Raw genomic sequence first — 24717 nt, 5'->3', positions numbered from 1 at the left:
GTAAATAACTCCTCAGGACGGGGAAGAGGATAAGTGTCAATGAGGCTCTGAGGGTTGACAGTGGCTTTAAAATCACCACACAATCGCATACTCCCGTTTGGTTTAGAAACCACCACGATTGGCGATGCCCATTCGCTGGAGGTAACAGGAAGGAGAATCCCTGAAGCTGTTAACCTGTCTGTCTCAGCCTTGACAGGTGCACTCAACGCTTCCGGAATAGGGCGTGCCCGGAAAAACTTAGGGCGAGCTGTAGATTTAAGAGTAATGTGGGCTTCAAAATACTTGGCATGATCCAGACCAGCAGAGAACACGGACAAAAATTCAGAACACAATCCATCCAGCTGTTGATACGGAATATACTCAGATATGAGGTGCACATCATCATCAATGGAGAACCCGAACAACTGGAAAGCATCATAACCGAACAGGTTTTCAGTGCCCGCATGATCCACTACATAAAACGTGAGGGGCCTAACAACAGACTTGTAGGCAGTGGAAGCATCAAACTGGCCAATGATAGGAATTTTCTGTTTATTATAAGTTCTCAGATTTCGCGTAACTGGAGACAAGGGAGGGGAGCCCAACTCCAAATACGTGCGAGAATTAATGAGCGTTACTGCAGAGCCAGTGTCCACTTGCGTGCGAATGTCTTTATCCAGAACACGAACAGTAACAAACAACTTATTTGTTTGAGAAAGTACACAGTTAACATCCATGTCCGATGCCTCGTTCTCGTCGACAGGAACTTTAGGGGACTGACACACAGGAGCAATGTGGCCTTTTTTCCTACATGAATTACACGTGGCCCAACGTTTTGGACACGCGGCCCTGTCATGCTGAATGAAACAATGTGGACAAGAAGGAAGTGCGGAACGAACCTGCTTCTGTGGTTGCTGTTTTCGCTGCGAGCATTGCGGCCCAACGCGGCATTGTTTACGCGAGCGAACCGCCGCCACATCTTCGTTCTCCTGCGAAACAGTCAAATTGTCCGTGTCGAAAGTTGACTGTACAGCGCCTACATCACACCACACGTCTATTTGCACGCCAGCAGCGTGAGACACTTCAAAGGATTGAGCGATGCTTGGAACTTCCAACAACGACGGGTTTGGCAGTTGTAGGGCACGTTGCCGAACTTCTTTATCAGGAGCAAGCCGTAGAATAGCATCCCTAACCATTGAATCAGCATAAGACTCATGATGAGTGTCCGTGACAAACTGACATTTCCTACTCAGACCGTGTAGCTCCGTCGCCCAAGCCCGGTAAGATTGATGGGGCTGTTTACGACACTGGTAGAACGCCACGCGGGCGGCAACGACGTGGGTGTTTTTTCGGTAATAGTTAGACAATAAGTCACGCATTTCTTGGAAGGACAGAGAGGCAGGTTACCGCAGAGGGGCTAACTGAGATAGCAGCTGATAGATCTGTGGGGAAATCCAAGATAGAAATAACGACTTACACATAGGAGCGTCGACAACCCCGAAAGCCAAGAAGTGTTGCCGTAAACGCTTCTCATAATCCTCCCAATCTTCAGCGGCCTCATCGTAAGGAGGGAATGGAGGCGGAGAAGGGGAAGACAGATGATGAGTAAGCGATGTCGGCAACGCCTGAATAGCAGCCGTCAGCTGTGTGTGTTGTGCCTGAATAGCAGCCGTCAGCTGTGTTTGTTGTTCAATGAGCACTTGCATAAGCTGTTCCATGTCTGCCCCGTCACGAACACACAAATCCACAACGCAGTGAAAATATCCCATCCTCGTCGCCAAAAAGTGTTATAACCTTTAATCACCAATAATTGCATGGATATTCAAACACACTCACTTAGGAACAATAGCTCGTTACATGATAACAACTCAGTATCTCTTATTCGACTGCCGTGCCGTGACGTGCGACTGGCGCCGTTCGTAGCTAGGTGGCGCTCCCGCGCTCAGCCGAGTTGCGGAGCGCCTCTATCGCCGTTTGCGCGTACTGTCATGGCGGCACTGTTAAATGTCGTGGCACTGTCACAACAGGGCCGTCCATTTTAAAGTCTCTGAATGGTGCTGCGAAGGAAACACAAGATAGCAGATATATATTCCAAGTCTGTCTCTCTCTCTCTCTCTCTCTCTCTCTCTCTCTCTCTCTCTCTCTCTTATACATTTCCTGAAGGATTGCAATTGAAGTTGCATCACCTCTGTCCAGTACATTAACTACTGAGGCAAAAACCATCAAAAATTTCTGCATAGTACTAGACTGCAGTGAACCAGGTTCCCCCCCATGTTATTAGTGATTTGGGTGGCAGTGGTACTTTGGGATTTTTAGTCTTAACTATGTAAATTCATCTTGGCAATGTAATGGACATCCTTTTCCCATTAAATATAAATTTATAATTTATTCACATTAGTATATACTGCTCTAATTTTTTAACGTGATCTGTGTAAACTGTGTGCAACGCGTGTAACATGGTTCATTTTAGGTTTAGGATAACTAACAACAAGACATTCAGCTGCCTTCTTTATCCATACTGCAACATCTGTTATTTCCAGTAAAACATTGTCAAACTTCACACCATTGACCACCTTTTTTTTAACACCCCAACAATTACATTCCCAAATTTTTGCGATAGAGCCAGAAATTCCATCTAAAGTAACCCATATTTTCTCCAGACATATCTTCAATAGTCATCGAGGCTCAGTTATACATACCTGAATGTTGCCCGCCATATGACCCAATAACCAGGAGAGATGGTCTGGAGCATCATTTCTTTTCGTAGCAGGATCCCTTAGGTTTCCATTTGTGACACACTTATCACAGTGGTATGTCAGTGATATTTTATGCCCTGTTTTGTTGCCCTTCATGGCAGGCTGTCCTGTGTGTATACTTCAGCAAGAAAATGCCCTCCCACACACTGTGAGAGTTTTTACTTTGAAAAAACGATATTCCATTGGTGGAGGTAGTGATTGACTTATTGTGAGGTCGTATTTTTTTATTATTTTTGACACTTATGATACTGTCATAACCACTTTTGACCTTCAAATATAAAAAAAAAGTTTCTAGTGCTAATCTTCGTGCTTGCCAACCCCTATTTTGACCAGCAAGGTCACCAGATCTCTCCCCAAAAATTGAGAATGTTTGGAGCATTGTGGGGCCCTCCAACCAGCTCAGCACTTAGACAATCTAACACATCAGTTGGAAAGAATTTGGAAAGATATCCCTCTGGAGGACATCCAACAACACTGTGAATCAATGCCAAGCCAAATTATTATTCGCATAACGATCAGAGGTGGACCAACACATTATTGACTTGCTCAGTTTTTGAATATGGTACCCAATTTCTCTGGAATTGTAATCATTTGTTTGTCTGTACATGTGCATCACATCTACTGACTTCTGTTCCAGTTGGATAATTCCTTCATAGTGTGTTTTTTCTAAGAGACTACTTGATGGTCTGAAGACTGGCCCTACCAGATTAGCCTATGTTGCAAGTAGGACTGAGTATAAAAAAAGTCATTTTGGAAGGCAAAAAAAAGCACACAGTTGCAGTGGTATTGAAAATTCCATGAATAAGTGCAAAGCTGCATGGAAACTAGTAAATAGTGCTGCCAAAAATGCAAGAAACAAAAAAGTTTAATGTCGTTTTCCAAAATTTCAATGTTTTTTAAATAAAATCAGTTGAAGAAGCAGAAAATGTAGTTATCAATCCTAACATCAGTTCGTCTGAGCTACTTTCAAAACATGTCTGTAGATCATTAATAAATACAAGTATGTTCACCTTCTCCAAGGTATTGCCTAGTTTTGTTCTAAGAACAGTAACACAGTTGAAATCATAAGTGTAGATGTATATGACATATTTTGCAACATACTAAGGAAAGTAATTGGTTGTATTGTGTATCTCTTAACATATTGTATCAACAAGCGTGTATCTGAAGGATATTTTTCTGATGAAGTTAAAGTGTCTGTGGTATTTCTGATATATAAAAAGGGAATTGTTGATTCACCTTAAAGCTACAGGCCAGTTTCCATTATCCCAGCATTTACTAAAGTATTTGAATCTACTATTTATCAAATGTTATATGTTTACTTTGAAAACTATAATTAGTGGCTCACAATGCGGCCTTGGCAAAAATTTGTGAACTGTTGATGCTATAGACTCTGTCATCAAATACCTACTTCAGCTGTTTGATGACAAAGAATTTGCTTAAGCCACTTTTTGTGAGCTAAGTGAAGCCTTTGGCTGTTCAGGTCATACACAACTTCTAGAAAAAAAAAAGGACTTCCGTGACTTTCGAGATGGCAGCCTTAAACTATTAAAATCTTATCTATAGAACCGTAAACAAGTTGTCTGTGTTGGAAAAGAAACGTCCATTATAGGATAAGTTAAGGTAGGTGTTCCACAGGGATCTGTTTTGGGCCCTTTCTTGTTACTGGGAGCTAACCAGAGGATGGTTGAATGACAGTAGGGGATAAAGTCATAGAGTATTACGAACTTTGTGATAATGGCTGATAACAAATGATTATTGATAACTTTACATGATTATGGTTTTAACTCATCCCTGAATTTTGATAATTGCAGGTTTCTGACAGGGTCTTTTAATCTTATATTTTAATATTACTTTGCTGTCTATCAAACGTTTTATATCGTCATGTGAGTGATCAAAAATTTTTGTAGCAGCATTGTGCACCTCATTTTGTCCACATTAAGGTTTGTCTTTAACACAAGGGGTGCATAATGCATTACAGAAACTTCTGGTCATTTGCCCAATGATGTAATATCTGTTACAGACAGCATAGTAAAATTTCAGAACAAACTGAGAAATTTTCTCCTTAACAACTCCTTGTGTTCCACAACAAATTTCTATTATTGTAATGTGTAAAAGGTGGCATGTAGGAATTACTAACTAGTATCTGTGGGTTAAATAACTATTTAAATAAAATTAAACTTATTAATTTGTGATGCGAAAGTAAAATGACTCATTCCATACCATTATGATTTATTGTGCTAAATGGTCCATGGAATAAGAAACTAATGAACTAACTAACTAATCTTGCACAGTACAATTCAATAATTGAGTTCAATATTTGAATGTTTACCACAGGCTACAATAAAATGAAGACTACAAGCCAGAATATTGTCTTGTAATCTTCCAAATAAGTAATACGTGGCATTGTCTGAATCTGAATGCTGCTGGCAGGAGGCTACTTGCATGAATAATTATCAGATTCATTCAGTCTGATCATAATAGTATTCACCCTTGCCACTGTGCTTTAAAGTGTGTGACCCATGACATCTTTAAAATAGGCGTGTCTGAAAGACAGAGCTGCAGAGGAAGTGTAACTGCAGTAGAATCCTCCACTAGCAAAACAGAGTATTTCATCTTGGACAAAACTATGAATCTTAAGATAGACACATTTTGTATCTGCCATCAAAACATCAGTAGACTTGTTAGTAAAGAGGGTAAATTTCTGCACATACATTGAAGGAAGGAAGGGGCAGATGTAGTGTTAGTAGGTGTGTTGCACTTAACAGAAAATCACTTTGAAATCACTGCAATCAAACAGATATAACTTTGATGGGTACAAGCTGTTAAGAAGAAAGGCTGCCTGTACAAAAAATTAAGTTCTGGGTTTTCATGTTAGTGAATATTGTTTTGAACAGCTCTTTGAATTTCGGGCCACAACAGTGAACCAGTAAAAACACAAGCAACATTACTGGCAGTTTACAGGCAGCCCACAGGAAATACAAGCTTCATTAAACAGCTAGAGATATATTTAAGGCAGCTGTGTAAACATAGCTAGCGAATCATTGGGAAAACACAGACACTTGTAACCATCGCTTACAATTAACCATCATATAATATGAAAGATACTCCATAAAATACACCATTTTCATTAAAATTTATGCTGTAGATAAAAAAAAGGCTCAGCTTTTGTCTGTTACAATACGCTCAATAGTCCATATCTTAAAAATTGATCACTCATTAAATCCTGATCTCACTTCCTTCAGTAGTCTGATTTCGGCTCTGAGCCACGCTTTATTATGCAAAAAACAAGACGCAGTAAGTGGTAAGGTCGAATACTGAGTTCATTTGATAGGATAATACTACTCTGCTTCACTTCAGAACCCAGCTCGTAGCCATGAGTCATCTATACCACAAGCACCTACGAACCAAGCAGATACCATGAGAGAAAATCACATATCATAGCAACATTTGTCATTGTTGAGTCATCTGGCCAACTGCAGTAGTACACAGCATATTTGTAGTGCTGCGAGAGTTCTGTTGCTGTCAGGCTATACCTGAGTGACAGACCTATGACGGCATCACTTAAATCTTCTGTGGTGGGGTGGCACCTGCTGGTAAGAGACTGGCCCCAGCCGCATCACTGCCTGTGGAGGGTCTATATCAATAGTGCTGCTGAATACTAAATATAGGAGAAAAAAAAGATTAAGTTACAGAAAACATATATTTTTGAACCTATTTTCAGCAATATACTTAACTCGATTAAAAAATGTTCCTATCATCGCACAAAAAAGATGAATTTGCCCAGGGAAGAATTAGGGGTGTAAGAAAAGAAACTAGCTTTTCAACTTTTCTGGTAGCTTCAAAGATATTTAGACTGAAACGTCTTGATTTATTCACTCATTCTTACTTGTTACTATTAGTATCCACATCATATAATAAAGCATCGTGTCACATAAGGTAACACATCATTTCATCCTACATAACATGTGTCACGGCATGCAATATGGCGTAACATGCCATTAAAGTTTAGGATGCATGCATCCTCACACTAGGATACTTCCTATTATTGATGCACCCCCACACTTGGATACTTCCTATTGTAGATGCACCCTCTCTAGAAGCACACAAATGTGTGTCTATTTGTTCTGACACCCCTCTCCACACATGTAATAGGGGTGGGTTTGGGGGGAGAAATGGTCCCCTTAGGGGAAAAAGTCGACCCACCCAAAAATCCAAAAAAAAATTTAGCATCCCCCACTCCCCAGAACAAATCCACCCCCTGAAATTTTGTGAGAAAATAAAACACCTACCGCCATACTTACGATTTTATTTATTTTGTTGCACCAGTTTCGGCACTTCAGTGTGCCATCTTCATGGTGTAATTGATGCAGAAGGGGTTGACACGATCTGGTTATGTAGATTATCTGAAACTTAGGTGTCAGCACTCTAACCATCAACTGCCAACTACAAAATAAATAAAATCATAAGGATGGCTGTAGGCATTTTATTTTGTCACAATAATAAATGGCCATCATCCCAAAGACCTCCTGTCAGAATGATAGATGTACAAAAATTCTGAAATTTTTATCCGTCCAGAAAACCTTTTTTAGCTATTACATTTGTGTTCTTCATCTGTACGATATTTTATATTGGTTACTTTGGCTGATGAATCTTTTGGATTTTCGGCTCAGGATCAGAACTGTAACCTACAAATCGCAAGATGCAGGTGTGTCAATGCCTTGCAGCTAAGAGAGCTCACTGCACTGGAGAAGTGGCATTTAGTCATTACAAAAAATTGTGAATGTGTCACTATAGGTTTTTTTAATTCTCTTTCTAACCATGTGTGGGGCATTGTTAGTCTGGCTCCTCTACGGTTACTTGCCTTTTAGTATGGTTGAACCTGTCCAGCATAGCCTATTGTGTCCTCGGAGCACTCAAGCCCCACCATCGTATCTAGGTCATATGCCCATGGGAGGCCTTTTTTCTCGTATTTTCATTATTTTGTTGTTTTATATTTTATAATTTTTTAAAATTCTGTTTAATTTTTTTAATTTTTTAGTTATATGTTTTACTCATATATACAACAGACCGTATATGCAGACTCGTGAAAAATAAGCATAACTGCTTAATACAGAGTGCATAATAACAGCAGCCATAAATATGATACTGAATGAAATATATTAAATACAGTGTTTACAATAATGTGTGTAAATAGTTTACACTATGTAGATAAACTTATGATATGACCATATTACACAGATAAACTTTTTTAAAAGCTTACTATATTGCAAGTTGAATGATTCGTGCAACAAATGGTAAACTGTTGAGAAGCATACATCTTGTTACTATCTCTTATCATAAAATTCTAGTCATTGTTTATTTAAAGTATGCAATAAAAAACTCAAAACTAAAAAACTGCTGCTAGAAAAACTCTCTCAGGAATAATTTTGGCGTGAAATATTGCAACAGCCAATTCAAATCCAGGATGATTGGCTGAAATAAGCACAAGAACTGTGAAACAATATATGCATGACAAAATACTATCAACTTTTCAGTCCTGTCAAAATCCACCTGCAGGTCCAGGGGTTAGAATAGGCCCGAGGTATTCCTGCCTGTCATAAGAGGTGGCTAAAAGACGTCTCACATGTTTCGGCCTTTATGTGATGGTCCCCTGTTGGTTTTGACTTCCATCTTTCTAAATTTTTCCGAAGAGCGAGCCAATTGGGAAAGGGCACCTTACATTGTGCATTGTTCCCATCGTGCATTGAGATCTTTAGCCCACTTTCCCATCGTTGCGTTGCAGTACCTCTCATTCTCTATCTCTTGGGTGTGTTTTCCACCATGCACTATGCAGTGTTGCTTTCTGTGCCGATGATGACCGTGGAATTCTTAGCACCTCATATCCAGCATGGTAGCCTGTCCGTTTGGGTGGGGCCGCCGTGTAACCTGCTTGGTTATAACTCCCTGACAGCACAGAGTCACTCTGCTGATGCCTGTGCTCAATGCTAAGAAATATGATCTGATATTGTTCCCCTCACTGGCCTCACCATGGGAGGAACGGCAGGCTAAGGATGGCAGTGAAGCTTATTCGCCCCGGTACCGCGTATGTATGAGAGTTGATGGGGAATCTTTCATGTCCATGAAGCCTCAGTTTTTTGTGGAGCATTTGAAGGACAAGTTTGGGGAGGTGGAGGGCTTATCCAAAATGTGCTCTGGGCCGGTCTTGATAAAAACAGCATCCTCTGCCCAGTCATGGGCATTACTCGCTTGTGACAAGTTGGAGGATGTTTCTGTTACCATCATGCCCCATAAGAGATTAAATATGATCCAGGGTATTATATACAACTGGGACCTTCTTTTGCAGTCTGACGATGAGCTGTGCGCCATCATTCACCTTGCTCACGAGACTGCATGATTTTACAGAAAGAGAGGAAAATCATGGAATATAAAACCCTGGGCCAACTGACCTACACTGAGGCTAAGAGGAAATTTGAGCGCCTACATCCTGTGGCTATGACCTCCTCTTATGCCACCGCTACGAGAACAGTTGTCGCCCCCATCAGTTTGTTGCATTCCTGTCACCTCTCAGAACCAAAAGACTACACCTGCCCCTTTGACGGTGGGGGGCACTTCCCTCCCTGTTGCTCCTGCACCACCTACTTTGGGAACAACATCCCCCCAACCATCGGGGTTATCAGTCACCACTTCTGAGCTGGAGAATCATAAGTCTTCTTCGACTTCTTCGACTCCTAGATCCTGCCAGTCCCTCAGACACAATGGATATAGACTGCTCACACAAAAAGCCGGTGGCAGCAGGTGACCCTGAGGCGTAAACTGCCTCATTGAATGTTCCACCTAGTCTCTCAATGATGTCATACTCCAGTGGAACTGAGGCGGTTTTTTGCACCACCTGGCTGAACTACGGCAACTGTTAAGCTTTACACCTGCTTTCTGCGTTGCCCTCCAGGAACCCTGGTTCCCGGCAATGCAGACCCCTGTCCTCTGCGGTTATAAGGGATACTACAGGAACCGTAGTGACTATAATCGAGAGTCAGGTGGAGGTTGCGTTTATGTCCTAAACTCAGTCTGTAGTGAACCTATGCCCCTTCAAACCCCTCTTGAAGCTGTGGCTGTCAGGATAAGGACGATGCAGGAAATAACTGTCTGCAATGTATATCTTCCTCCAGATGGTGCAGTATACCTGAAAGTATTAACTGGACTGATTGACCAACTCCCTAAACCTTTCCTACTTTTGGGAGATTTTAACAACCATAACCTCTTGTAGGGTGGCACCTTGCTTACTGGCCGAGGCAGAGATGTCGAAACTTTACAGTCTCAGTTTGACCCTGCCTCTTACATACTGGAGCCGCCACACATTTCAGTGTGGCTCATGGTAGTTACTTGGCCATTGATTTATCAATTTGCAGCCCAGGACTTGTCCCATCTATCCACTGGAGAGCACCTGACGACCTGTGTGGTAGTGACCGCTTCCCCATCTTCCTGTCACTGCCCTGGGGTTAGGCCCACAGACGCCTGCCCAGATGGGCTTTAAACAAGGCCGACTGGGAAACTTTCACCTCTGCTGTCGCTGTTGAATTACCACCACATGGTAACATCTGTTTGATGGTTGAGTAGGTAACTACAACAATCGTTTCTGTGGCAAAAAACACGATCCCTCGCTCTTTAGGGTGCCCCCGGCGAAAGGCAGTCCCTTGGTGGTCTCTGGAAGTCGCTGAAGGAATTAAGGAGTGTTGTCGAGCTCTACAGTGGCATAAGTGACAACCCTTCCCTGGAGCACCTCATAGCCTTTAAACGTCTCCATGCTCGCATTCGCGAACTTATCAAACGACAGAAGCAGGAGTGTTGGGAGAGATATGTCTCAACCATTGGGTGCCATACGTCACCCTCCCAAGTCTTTTTCGGGTACCAGATCCCAACAGGTGTTCCCGGTGTTAACATAAATGGCATGTTATCTGCCAACACAAATGCGATTGCCGAGCACTTCACTGAGCACTATGCTCGAGCCTCTGCATCAGAGAATTACCCCCCAGCCTTTCTCACTCTCAAACGGTGGCTGGCAGTGAAAGACTTCATTCACTGTACGCCACAGTGAATCCTATAACACCACATTTACAGAGTGGGAGCTCCTCAGTGCCCATTTACATTGCTCCGACACAGCTCCTGGGCCAGATCGGATCCACAGTCAGATCATTAAACATCTCTCATCTGACTACAAGCGACATCTCCTCGTCATCTTCAACTGGATCTGGTGCAATGGGGTATTTCCATCGCAATGGCAAGAGAGCAACATCATTCCAGTGCTCAAACCCGGTGAAAACCTACTTGATGTGGATAGCTGTCAGCCTCACCAACATTCTTTGTACGCTGCTGGAACGTATGGTGTGTTGGCGGTTGGGTTGGGTCCTGGAGTCACATGGCCTTCTGGCTCCATGTTAGGGCAGCTTCCAGCAGGGTCACTCTAGCACTGATAATCTCGTGTCCCTCAAGTCTGCCATCCGAACAGCCTTTTCCATACAGCAACACCTGGTTGCCGTATTTTTTGATTTAGCATATAACATGACCTGGCGACATCATATCCTTGCCACATTGTATGAGTGGGGTCTCCGGGGCCTGCTCCCGATTTTTATCCAAAACTTCCTGTCGCTTTGTACTTTCTGTGTCCAAGTTGGTGCCTCTCATAGTTCCATCCATATCCAGGAGAATGGAGTCCCGCAGGGCTCTGTATTGAGTGTGTCTCTATTTTTAGTGGCCATTAATGGTCTAGCAGCAGTTGTAGGGCCGTCTGTCTCACCTTCTCTGAATGCAGACAACTTCTGTATTTCGTACCGCTCCACCAGTACTGGTGTTGCTGAGTGGCACCTACAGGGAGCCATCCACAAGGTGCAGTCATGGCCTCTAGCTCACAGTTTCTAGTTATTGGCTGCAAAGTCATCTGTTATGCACTTCTGTCGGCATTGTACCATTCGTCCAGAACCAGAACTTTACCTTAATGATGATTCAGTCACTGTAGTGGAGAGATATCTATTCTTGGGACTGGTTTTCGATGCCCAATTGACTTGGCTTCCTCACCTTCGTCAGCTTCAGTGGAAGTGCTGACAGCACCTCAGTGCTGTGTGTGTGTGTGTATGTGTGTGTGTGTGTGTGTGTCTCTGTGTGTGTTTTGTTTGGGGGAGGAGACCAAACATTGTGGTCATCAGTCTCATCGGATTGGGGAAGGACTGGGAAGGAAATTGGCTGTCCCCTTTCAAAGGAACCATCCTGGCATTTGTCTGGAGCGATTTAGGGAAATCACGGAAAACGTAAATCAGGATGGCTGGACGGGGGATTGAACCATCGTCCTCCCGAATGCGAGTCCAACCCTCTGCTGCCTGAGCAACACCAACTGGGGTGCAGATCGCTCTATGCTGCTGCAGCACTACAGAACCCTTCCTCAATTCTGCCTTGACTATGGGAGTCTGGTTTATGGTTCGGCGGTGCCCTCAGTGTTGTGTTTAGTCAACCCAGTGTACCAATGTGACGTTCACCTAGTGACAGGAGCTTTTATGACACATCCAGTGACCAGCGTCCTTGTGGAGGCCAGAGTCCCTCCATTGCAGGTTAGGCTTGCACAGCTGCTGGCCAGTTACATTTGCACACATTCGTAGCTCTCCTGCGCATCTGAATCAACGTCTCATTTTCCCACCCAATGGTGGTTCATCTGCACCGGCAGCCCGGGTCAGGGCTTCCAATTGCAGTTCGTATCCGATCCCTTCTTTCTGAACTGGAGGACATGTACTGAGGCCACAAAGTGGTGTACAAATGGCTCGGAGCACTATGGGACTTAACTTCTGAGGTCATCAGTCCCCTAGAACTTAGAACTACTTAAACCTAACTAACCTAAGGACATCACACACAACCATGCCTGAGACAGGATTCGAACCTGCGACCGTAGCGGTCGTGCGGTTCCAGACTGAAGCGCCTAGAACCACTCGGAAGTGGTTTACACCGACGGCTCGGTGGCTGATGGTCACGTCTGCGTCATGTACGAGGTGCGGCTAGAAAAAAACTGGACTGATGCTGGAAAAAACATTTATTTACAATTATTTACAATTTCATGTTATCTCCTTCAATGTACTCTCCTCCTCGGTCTCTACACCGCTCCATACGAATTTTCCAGTGTTCATAGCAATGCTGCAGATCATTTTCGGTAAGTCCATACATTACTTCCGTCGCTTTTTCTTTTACTGCTTCAACAGTCTCAAATCTAGTTCCTTTCAAAGCTGACTTGACTTTAGGGAAAAGAAAAAAGTCACAGGGGGCCAAATCAGGTGAGTAGGGTGGATGATCTAAGATGGGAATGTTGTGTTTTGCCAAAAACGTCTTCACTGACAACGCACTGTGAGCTGGGGCATTGTCTTGGTGAAGGATCCATGACTTTTTTCTCCACAAATCGTTCCGTTTTCTCCGTACTCGCTCACGTAGGGTAGCCAGGACGCTAATGTAGTAATGCTGATTCACTGTTTGTCCCTCTGGTACCCAATCAATGTGCACAATTCCTTTGATGTCAAAAAAAACAGTCATCATTGCCTTGAATTTCGATTTTGACATTCGTGCTTTTTTTTTGTCGTGGAGAACCAGGAGTTTTCCAATGCATCGATTGGCGTTTAGTTTCGGGATCGTAAGTAAAAAACCATGATTCATCACAAGTGTTATCACTTTCAATGTTTTCCAGGATGTCAGAACAAATCATTCTTCGGCATTCCTTCTGTTCAATTGTGAGACACTTTGGAACCATTTTTGAACACACTTTGTTCATGTTGAAACTTTCATGAAGAATCTGCCTAACACTTTCCTTGTCAACTCCTGTTAACTCAGACACTGCTCTGATTGTTAAACGGCGATCTTGTCGAACAAGTTTACCGATTTTTTTCAATGTTTGCATCAGTTTTTGCTGACAATGGTCTGCCAGTGCGAGTGTCATCACTGGTGTCTTCGCGGCCATCTTTAAATCGTTTAAACCACTCAAACACTTGTGTTCGCGATAAACAATCATCGCCGTATACTTGTTGTAACATTACAAACGTTTCACTTGCAGATTTTCCTAGTTTGAATCAAAATTTGATGTTAACACGCTGTTCTTTCTGTACACTCAACATTTTCCGACGCACAGACAAAACGTCAACTACTTAAAACAGACGCCACGGGCAGACTGAGTGCAGGAGGCAGATGAAACTCGAGCAGTGGGCGGAGCGAGAGTCACGTGACAGGCCACGCGACTTTCAGCCTTATTGCATTCGTTTTATTGTTTCACCAGTACTAGTCCGGTTTTTTTCTAGCCACACCTCGTATGTCGGTAGAGGACATATTGAATAGCATTCCTTGCCTGACGGCTGCAGTGTTTTCACTGCCAAGCTTACAAGCTGTCAACCAGTGCTACCCTCGTCATCCTTTCGTATCGACCATCCAGGAGTCCGTCTGTGCGCTGGAATGGTCCGGTCGTTCAGTGGTGTTTGTCTGGACCCAACTCACATCGGAATCCCAGGCAACGAACTTGCCAACAGGCTGGCCCAACCGGCTATGTGGAAACTGCTTATGGAGATCAGCTTCTCTGCAACTGACCTGTGCTGAGGACTACGCTGCAAGGTTTTGCGGCTTTGGGAGACGAAATGGCATAACCTGAGCATGCACCACAAACTGCGTGCCATTAATGAGTCTATGAAAGTGTGGCAGTCCTCCATGTGGGCCTCTTGCAGGGACTCTGTGATTCTCTGCCAGCTCCACATTGGCCATGCTTGAGTGACACATGGCTACCTCCTGCGCCGTGATGACCCACCTCAGTGTTTGTGCGACGCCCGGCTGACAGTGGCCCATATCTTGGTGAGATGTCGTTCTTTGGCTGCCCTGTGGCGGACTTTTCAGTTAGTAGACTCGTTGCCATTAATCTTAGTTGACAACGCCTCATTGGCTAATTTAGTTTTACGTTTTATACATGACGGTGGGTTTTATCATTCTATATAAGTTTTAGCACATGTCCTTTGTCCCTTTGTGTTCTTCACTCTAATGCTTTTAGGGTGGATATTTTAATGTGTCGCAGAGTGGCTGGCTTTTCTTTTTTATTCTCGTTGTCGGCGAGACACAGTCATCTGGTCTCTTGTTTTCACCCCTTCTACCCGTTTCTTGCTTCTCTCTGTGGCTTTCTTTTCCTATTTTGTCCATAGTAGTATTGGTTGTCCTTCTGTCGACCTTCTGGTTCTTCCTGTCTCTTGTTATTGTTCTGTATGTCTCCTTCCTTTCCTTCTTTGCTGAGTGTAGTAATTTTACCAGGAACTAGGGACCGATGACCTTGCAGTTTGGTCCCTTCTTCCCCCTTTTAAACTAACCAACCGATCCTGCCAAAAATTGACAAATTTGGCTTTTTTTTTTACTGAAAATAAATTTTCTACACAATAGCATAGTAGTTTTTGAAGAAAACTCAGTAAAACATTTTATATGTGTTAGAAATAAGGTGCTCTTTTTATGACAGTTATTTTTATAGCAATTTTCGGGTTAGTTTAATTTTCTGCGTGGTTATCGAAAAAGCTTTAAAGGCTTGATCAAACAGTATATATTTTGTACAGGGCTGGGCATAATTCTGGTTCAGCTACATGCATTGTTTTGCACATACAAAGGTTTTTCGATGATTTTAAGCCACTGATGAATAAAATCTTTAATATATAAACAACAAAATGATAATCAGCTGTAATAACCAGTTTTTTAAATTTATATCAAAATGCAGTACTTAAAATGCAACTTGTTTCTGTGAAACAAAATTTCGTGTGCAGTTACATGATTTGTCACTTTTAAAATCCAAACAATGAAAAATTTTTGTAAACACTTCTTGTAATTGCTGTGAGAATGTATGTCATATTATCATCTGTATCACTGTGAATCATCTGAGTATCTGCAATTCACGTAAAACCGAGTTTTACAAGCATTTTATTAGCTACTTTAGACTGCTATATTCTGGCAATGGATAAAACTTTCACAAAACGACAGTATGACCATTAATTATGTGTATTTGTCTAATTTCTTACAAAATTTGAACCAAGTTTAAAACATAGAAACAGCACACATTAAAAAAGCTCACTAAAATGCATTTTTTGCTCATGACATTCGAATGAAGCTAGATGTTTGAAAGTGAGTTTTCATTTTTATTGTAAGAATGCATTTTTTTATTTATTTGATTCATTTTAATCTATATCTGCTCATTCAGTTCGTGCTATTAACCTAGCATTAATTTCATCCCAGTTAAAATCTTCTGCAAGAGGCATTAACTGCTTTGCACAATTTGTGTGGGCACCATCTGTAGCTCGTCTTTCAAACCTCACTTAACGTAGTGTAAAATAACTACAATAATATAGATGTTCCAGTGGGTGTAAAAAATGGACACAGGTTAGGGCTAAATCAAATACATTTTACCCCATAGTCCTAGCTCAAATAGGAAATGAACATCAAGAACCCCCTCTCTCCCAATTTGTGATTCTGTGCACAGTGTTTTCGTACATATTTTTTACGGAGCTTGTGTGCTGTAACAATAACCCCCCCCCCACCCTCTCTCTCTCTCTCTCTCTCTCTCTCTCTCTCTCTCTCTCTCTCTCTCTCTCTGTGTGTGTGTGTGTGTGTGTGTGTGTGTGTGTGTGTGTGTTTGTGTGTGTGTGTGTGTGTGTGTGTGTGTGTGTGTGCGCGTGCGTGCGAGTGTGCGTGCGTGTCGTCTTTCACTAATTAACAGAGCTGTATTTAATTCATAAGTGTAGTACACATTTTTACTTCACTAATGCAACCTTCTCAATTCATTACCCTGCTTCTCATATTAAGAATAAGGCAAATGATATGGTTATATTGTTCCTGTACAGGGTTGTCGATTCTGATGGCGAGTTTTTGCTGATTGAAGCTGCGGAATGCCTCCCTCTTTGGGCAAATCCAGATACTTGTGAAGGAAAGGTTAGTGACAATAAATTAAGTGAAGCTGTCTTCAACTCAAATGTTGGTTTGAACACCTCACTGTCCTACAAGACTTGATTCTATTACAATTGGTATGTTCTAGCCATCCCCTGACCTGAAAATTAGCTTAATTAACCAGATATACAGAGACCTAACACTTAACTAAGAATCTCAACCATGATGCAAGTTGATTTTCTCTCTCTCTCTCTCTCTCTCTCTCTCCCCCCTTCTTCTTCTTCTTCTTCTTCTTCTTATTATTATTATTATTCCTCCTTTTTCTCCCCATGTGTATACAAAGCATTGCTGGTAATGACAGTCATGTTAACAGCCAAACCCAGTGGGACTGAGATGATGTCTTGACACAAACTCGTGAGTAACGGATGATCTTATCCCAACTCCTAACATAAAATGCCATGGATGCCACCAACAAGCTATACACCTGAAGATTCTACAAATGCATGGGTGTCTTCATTAAGAATGACTTGCCAAGAATCAACAATTCTTTACGACTCTGTATTGGCCACGCTAGAATGACATATGAATACAAGCAGCACCACCTTATTGCAGCTTGGTCCCTCTTTTATCAGTGGCAGGGATTTTTAATATATGTCTCACTTTCTCCATGATACAGCTAACTCAGAAGCTAGCAGAGTCATTACCCTAAATTTTTTCTGATGACATCCTAGGAGTGAACTTTGTTTAACATTTCTTAAGACAGTGCCAATTTAGAACATTTTGTGTCACTGTTCAGAAGTGACAGTCGAGCACTGCTACAGAATATTTCATAAGCAGTGTCAATACATAAAATACTTAGTTTCGTGCAATGGAATTTCTCTAACCTTGATCTCGTAAATATGATATGTCCCAGTGTGATATAAAACAAGAGGAACCATTATATGGATTAATACTTCCCCAAGCATTCAAACATAATGATTATGTAGTGGGGCACAAATTTTTTTATGATGTAGGAGTTACACACTTACATCTTCCAGATGGAATCTTCTTAATGTGTCAAATACAAAATCTGAAAGTATGAAATCACACATCCTTATATAATGCTGCTTGTTAATGTATTGATGTTTTAACAAAATCTAACATATAAATGCTGTATGTTCTGTAATCAGGTAGTAATTACTATCCTCTCAAGAAAGAAAGGTGCTATAAATATTGTAAATTTCTCTGCAGGTATACCTCTTTGAGGGAAAAGTCCATATCATTGAAGAAAGGAAATCTATTTCCATACATCAAGCTGTTAACCGAGTCAGAAACCCAGAGGAGTCTACAGAGGCATCACAGAGCATACAGGACGCCATTCTTGAGCGAATTGGCGGGTATGGTGGACAATATGCTTATATGGCTTTGGCAAATTATTCTAGTAGTAAATAGAAAGTTTAATGGGGCTAATCATAATACTTTCTTGCTTTTTGTCTTATTTTTGGTACAGTTTTTATAGTACAGTAACATACTACAGTTAGAAATATTTTATCTTTTCTGTAGTTTTCATGGAACCAGAGGAGAACAGCAAAAATCATGAAACTTAGTAGATTAAAACTGTGTGCCAGACCAAGACTCAAATTTGTAACCTTCACCTTTCACAGGCAAGTGCTCCACCAACTGAGCTACCCAAGCATGACTCACGACCTGTCCTCACAGCTTTTCTTCCTCCAGTACCTCATCTCCTACCTTCCAACATTCACAGAAGCTATGTCTCCAGTTATTCACTCTTCCAGAAGTGCAAGTTCTATAAGTTTTGGACAAGAGTTTAGGTAAAGATTGGAAGGTAGGAGACGAAGTATTAGTGGAAGTAAAGTTGTGAGGACAGACATGAGTGGTGCTTGGGTAGCTCAATAGGAAACAAGTGTGGCCTGGTGACAGGGTGGATTATCATCCATAAAAATTTCATCATTGTTTGGAAATATGAAGTCCATGAATGGCAGCAAGTTATGCCTAAGATGGCCGAACATAACTATTTCCAATCAGTGTTCGGTTCAGTTGGACTAGAGGACCCAGTCCACTTCATATGAACACAGACCACAGCATTATGGAGCCACCATAGGCTTGCACAGTGTCTTGTTGATGACTTGAGCCCACGGCTTCAAGAGGTCTGTGCCACACTCGAACCCTACTGTCAGCTCTTATCAGCTGAAATTGGAACTCATTTGATCAGGTCACAGTTTTCCAGTCGTTTAGGGTCCAACCGGTATGGTCGCAAGACCAAGAGAGGTCTGCAGGCAATGTCGTGCTGTTATCAAAGGCACTTGCAGTGGTTGTCTGCTGCCATAGCCCATTAACGCCCACCACACTGTTGTAAAAGACACGTGTCATACGTCCCACATTGATTTCTGCTCTTATTTCATGCAGTGTTGATTTTATGTTAACAGTGACAGCTCTACACAAATGCCGCTGCTCTCGATTCGTGTTCCAAGTGAAGACTCCTTCTGAGTGGCTGTAAGAGCAGCATCTGTGAAGGCTGCGCCATGTGGCGTACCATGAAGCAATGCGTAGATGTTGCAGTGCAGAGTGGAGCATCTGTGCTGGTCTTAGTGAGTTCCAATTGACAGGCTATCAATGTCCTACAACTGACCCTGAACTGAGCGAGCAGTTAAATGCTGTTGCTGGAGGATGTGCTTCACTCAAGCATCCAGCAGGCGGAAGTACATCCGTGACCACATCACTGAGGGCAGTTTCCTGAATAGCAGTGCCACTGGCTTGCTGATGCATGCACTGCTCGGAAGAGTGGCTGGTACCTTCTGGTCCAGCCTGTAACAAGCAGTGTATTAACAGACTGTACACAGTATCATATCCACAACACGTGACACATGCATGATATTTGTAATCTCTGGAGGAGACACATGTGGATCAAGTTTGAGCAACCCATAGGGCAAAGACATTATGCTGGAAGTGTAATGTACTTGGCCTAAGGCTGGTATACAACAGTGCCACTAAATTGAGGTTGTATTAGATGTGCATTTGGGTTACTGTCTGCATACTGATTCTATCGGAGTCACAGTGCATTTATAGTAACTGCCAAAGGGTGTTGCTGTAAATGTTCTTGAGTGGCAAAATGCTTCACAAACACAATTACCTTCACATCAAGTGATCTGTTTACATCATGGAAGAAACAGTCTTTTGGAAAAACATGAGTAGGATTTATTTCTGGGAATAAAGTGGTCAGTAGTGCAGTTTTGGAAAACCATTTTCTAAGAGAGTTTTGTGATTCCCTGTAGAAACTAAGTTTTTATTTAATACATATGTTACGTTGAGAAAGTGATTGTTAAATACTGTACATATATCTGACTTGTCAGTAACAAAAACATTTTTTCATATCCATGACCTTGTATTGTTCACCAGACACTCCCTTCATGACTGACCACATAGTTTTAATTTTATCCTGAGAATTAACTATTCTATTTGCATAACACAAGTTTTTTGCCTTCCTAATAACACGTGTAAGCATCTTACAGTACTTTTTGCAGTGGGCTACTGCAGCTCAATTGTGACTATTTCTAATATAACATTTTGCTGTTATAATTTTCACTTTATTCTACTTTATGCTCTTATCCCACCAGTCAACCACCCGGGTTGCCTGTTGGTGCTAGTACCCTTTTTTAAACATTTTAATGGAAAGCAACGTTCATAAAGAATGAGAAATAAGCTGAGGAAGTCATTATATTTACCATATATGTTATCAGCACTATAAACATCCTGTCCCTCATGTTCTTTGACGAGGTTTAAGAAAAGTCTCTGTTGCTACTCATAATTACATTTAACATGTGTGTGTGTGTGTGTGTGTGTGTGTGTGTGTGTGTGCAAAAATTCCTTTTAATGTTAAAACGTTGGCATCATGGTCTGAAAGGCCATCCAACTTTTCCTAGTAATGAAGAAAGAATAAAAATGAAGTCTGTAGTTGTACTGCTCCCCTGCAACTCTGGTTGGAAAGGATATACTCTGCAGCAGATCATATGAATTTAGAGAGCTCCCAATATTCTTTTCCTTGCACAGTCACATATAAAATTAACATTAAAGTCACTACATACAACTAATTTTGGGTACTTTTTATAAAGTGAATGATGAACTCTCCCCAGATTGAACAGAAATGTCCTGAAATCATTTAGGGGTTCCATAAATAAGTACAATTGAAAAGTTTAGTTTCACTAAATTCCACTACTCTTGCACAATGTTCAGTGACCTGTTCTGCACATTACTCTGATACGTCAGTAGATTCAAATGTAGCTAATTCCATTTTTCATGTACATGGCCACTCCATCCCCATTCTCGTTGTTTATGAGATGCTGCCTTCCTTCTTAACATATACGTACAAACAAGAGTAAAAACCAGTTACTTTTGCTTTGTAGTCCTTTGTTGAAAAAGACTGAAGGAAATAGGCATTTACACAAATATATTGTCTAGAACTAACCTTAATATACTTGGGCTAAACAAGTCTAGATCCATTATTATTTCTAAATACAAATATTACAGATTTTTTAAATGTAACAATCGAAATTATGTGTTACTTCTGCTGACTAGGTAAAGACAAAACTGTCACCTTTGTATCATCTGCTAACATTTGTATAACAACTATTGGGAAAGAGGTATATTAAAGTGACAAATCATAAGCTTCTAGAATTGTTTTATTTGGTAGAGTCTAAAGATAAAATACAGAAAAGGAAAAAGTGCAGAAAATAGGTAAAAGCAGAAAAGTTCTATGGAAGACAGTTTGAATCCAACTGAGATACACTAAGGGTATAACAATTGTAAGAGAATATCCACTGTGAAAAATCTTTGCTGCCAAGGATGTCAGTTAAGAGAATAGGAATGAAATCTTGCACAGAATAGGTGTAGTGACCATCTTATAATTTTTTTTAAAATTAAGATATTAAAGCTTCAAGTTACACAAATGGTATCATTTCCAGTTCTACTTATTACCAAGTCATCATCAGATGAGTTGAATATGTTACTATATAACTCTTCAAATGCCATAAGGTAGCTACTGTGAACAATCTCTACAAGAATACTAGAAATCATATTACTCTGCTAGGTACTTCCCTGTGCCATTCAGCGCACTCCTTGTGGAACACTTATTTGTTACAACTGTTTACATGGTGTGATGCCATTCATAAATGGGGAAGCTGTACCAAGATGACTCATTTGAACTCAAGTTCAGCATTCTGTAGTGATATTACATCCATATGGTTTCAGTAACAACTGCCAGAGGCAAAGAATGCTTATTGTGAAGATGTAGTGGCTTGTTGGCAAACACTATTGCATGCTTTTTCCTTCTCAATTTGACATGCTATTTGTAAAATTCACAGCAGTTTGTAATTTGTGTGCTTCCACCCCTGCTGTCTGTGATCCGTGTCACAAAGTTATAATGTCTTGTTGGAATTTTGTCATGTCTGATGCACTTTATTGAGCACCACATTCACGAAGCCCGCCCGGCTAGCCACACAGTCTAACGCACTGCTTCCTAAACGGGAAGGCTTGCTGGCTCCCGGCACAAATCCGCCCGGCAGATTAGTGTCGAGGTCCGGTATGCCGGCCAGCCTGTAGATGGTTTTTGAGGTGGTTTTCCATCTGCCACGGAGAATGCGGGCTGGTTCCCCTTATTCCACCTCAGTTACACTATGTCGGCGATTGCTGCGCAAACACTGTCTCCATGTACGTGTACACCATAATTACTCTACCATGTAATCATTGGAGTTATACTCATCTGGTTTGAGACGTTCCCCTGGGGTAGTTCCTCTGTGGGCCAAACCGCACAATAACCCTGGTTCAGTGTGGGGCAGCAGTGAGGTAGGTGGACTGCTGTGGCCTGTTATGGGGTTGTGAACCACTGAGGGCTATGGTGGGATGAAGCCTCTCCGTCGTTTCTAGGTCCCCAGTTCAATACACAGTACACCACATTCACGAACATTAGTGGCAAGTTAAATTTGTGTTTCAGTTTTAACAGTGGAAAGATGAAACTTGGAAGCAGGCCATGAGGTGTGCATTGTTTCTGCTGTCTAGTTTTATGTCGTGGTCTGGCACGCAATTTTAACTAGTCATACATATTTGTTGCTCCACTGAAGAGTAAAATGTCATCTCACCATTTAGAATTTTTTCTAAGTTTTATCTACCTTCTTGCTATAAAAGGAAAAATGCAAGATGTCAACTCATGATATTTCACAAATTTATTTTTTTGTGCTCCTGTCATATTTTTTCAATAAGTTAATACATGTTTACATCTTTATATGAAGATTATCCATTTATGAGTTTGTTCAGTCTTAATGTGTGTTATACGTTGGTTCAACAACCTACTTTTTAATTGTCTCACTGTACCTATTTTACTCAAAGCTAATGTACATACTGAGAATACTACTTTTAAATTTAGTTGTTGTCATAGAGTGAAAATAAGAGTAGTTACTGATGGTTGTGACACCGGCCATTTCTATTCTTTTGTTACAGATACCCAGGAAAAATTACAGAGCTCCTTCACAGGACTACAGCATATATTCCAGTCAGAGTAGCAGCCTTGTTGAAAGAGAAACCTAACCTTATTGCACCTGCAGTTTTAGCTTTCTGTAACAGGGATCCCATTGATTTGAAGGTAACATTCAGACACTCTATCACAGTGCTATAACAATATGTTCATTTGCCTTAAATCTTGTACGCAAATGACATTTGAAATGTGGTACAGTGCATTGGCATTTTAAGCATTTTATCTCTGTTCGTTATGTGGCAAAATGGTACACAGTTTTTCTGACTATTCTTTCTGTATATTAAGTACATAAGGGGTTAGAGACTCAAGATGTTTCTCTTTTATGAGTGTTGATTATGCTTCTCTCTGCCATTCGATTTATATTCTGCGTCTTTGTATTACTCTAGACTTCTTCCTGTAGAATTTGGCAGCAAATTACTGTATAGGTACATTCCTTCCATGTTACCTCACTAAAGCAGGATGTTCCAACACTGCCCCTTGGGACATGGGCATGTGCTAGCTTGCCCCCAAACAGGCACAGGTGGACAGGCTACACACCAGGTGGCTCAATTGGACAAATTAATGCAGCGCCATCTGTTGATTGATTATGAAGCCACAGAAGTCAATGTTTTGTTTCAGCAAGCATATGACTGCGGATATAGGTTAACAACAGAGGCTTGGAAAATGGTTGTTCTGCCAATTGCGAAGTTTATGCAGTAATTCAATTTTTCTGTGCCAAAACTCATCAGGTGTTGTGCCTAGTTTATGTGCCTGTAGTAATGAGTCAAGATAAAATTACACAATGGTATGGAGACTTTAAAAGTGACTGATGAAGTTGTACAACAAGTGGACCAAAAACTGTGATTTGCCCTGTGGCTGATAATTGGTCCTTTGGTTGTTGAATTTCCTCATATTGGGCATGCCACTAATTACACTGCTGTAATGTAAAAGCTCAGATCTCACAAACTACATGCCTTGTGAGTACCAAAAATGCTTTTTGATGAGCACAAAGGGCAAAGAATGTCAACTGTACCAGCCGTTTTTGACCGTGGCCAACAATTTGATGATGATTTTGTTTTCTCACACCTAGTGGCCATTCCCTTGTTTTGTACTTGAAACAATAACTTGATAGGTAACATGTATGGATGGCAAGGAAATAAGGCTGCTGTTGTCAGCTGGTCAAATTCCAAGGCAGATAACTATGCAGAGGGGTTAAAGAAGCAAGTGCAGCAATACAAAAGAGAGTAGTCATTGTGTGGGAGACTGAAGAATGTTTGTCAGAAACTAAAACTGGCAATAAAAGCTTTTGTTATTGAATGGCCCAATCTTTTCTCATACACCTATTTTCTCGCATTGACAGTAATGCAGAGACCTGTGAAGAAACAGATGGTCTCTGAGGTCAATGACAGCAGAATTCACAAAGTGAATGGCAAACCAAAAACATGTCCAGGTCATAGCAAAGTTGCGTTGAGAATATACAAACAGTCCAGGAAGCAATCCAAATCCAAAATTGTAATACAGGCAATGTCAAAACTCTGGTAATCAACGGCTACACTTAAGGCTTCA

At 41.3% G+C, this 24717-nt stretch overlaps 1 protein-coding gene across 1 annotated transcript in view; it reads left to right on the top strand.

The window, feature by feature from the left end:
* Nucleotides 1-24717, top strand: part of LOC124607435 (protein ecdysoneless) — a 94325-nt gene that overhangs the window by 19416 nt on the left and 50192 nt on the right. The window contains exons 3-5 of the mRNA XM_047139764.1: nt 16607-16694; nt 17880-18025; nt 23139-23280. Of these exons, the coding sequence (XP_046995720.1) occupies nt 16607-16694; nt 17880-18025; nt 23139-23280 (376 nt within the window). The remainder of the gene's footprint in view (nt 1-16606; nt 16695-17879; nt 18026-23138; nt 23281-24717) is intronic.

The sequence above is a fragment of the Schistocerca americana genome, chromosome 3, assembly GCF_021461395.2.
Source record: "Schistocerca americana isolate TAMUIC-IGC-003095 chromosome 3, iqSchAmer2.1, whole genome shotgun sequence".
Classification (NCBI taxonomy): domain Eukaryota; kingdom Metazoa; phylum Arthropoda; class Insecta; order Orthoptera; family Acrididae; genus Schistocerca; species Schistocerca americana.
The sequence above is the reverse complement of the archived record's forward strand: the minus strand, read 5'-3'. Positions and strand labels throughout refer to the sequence as shown.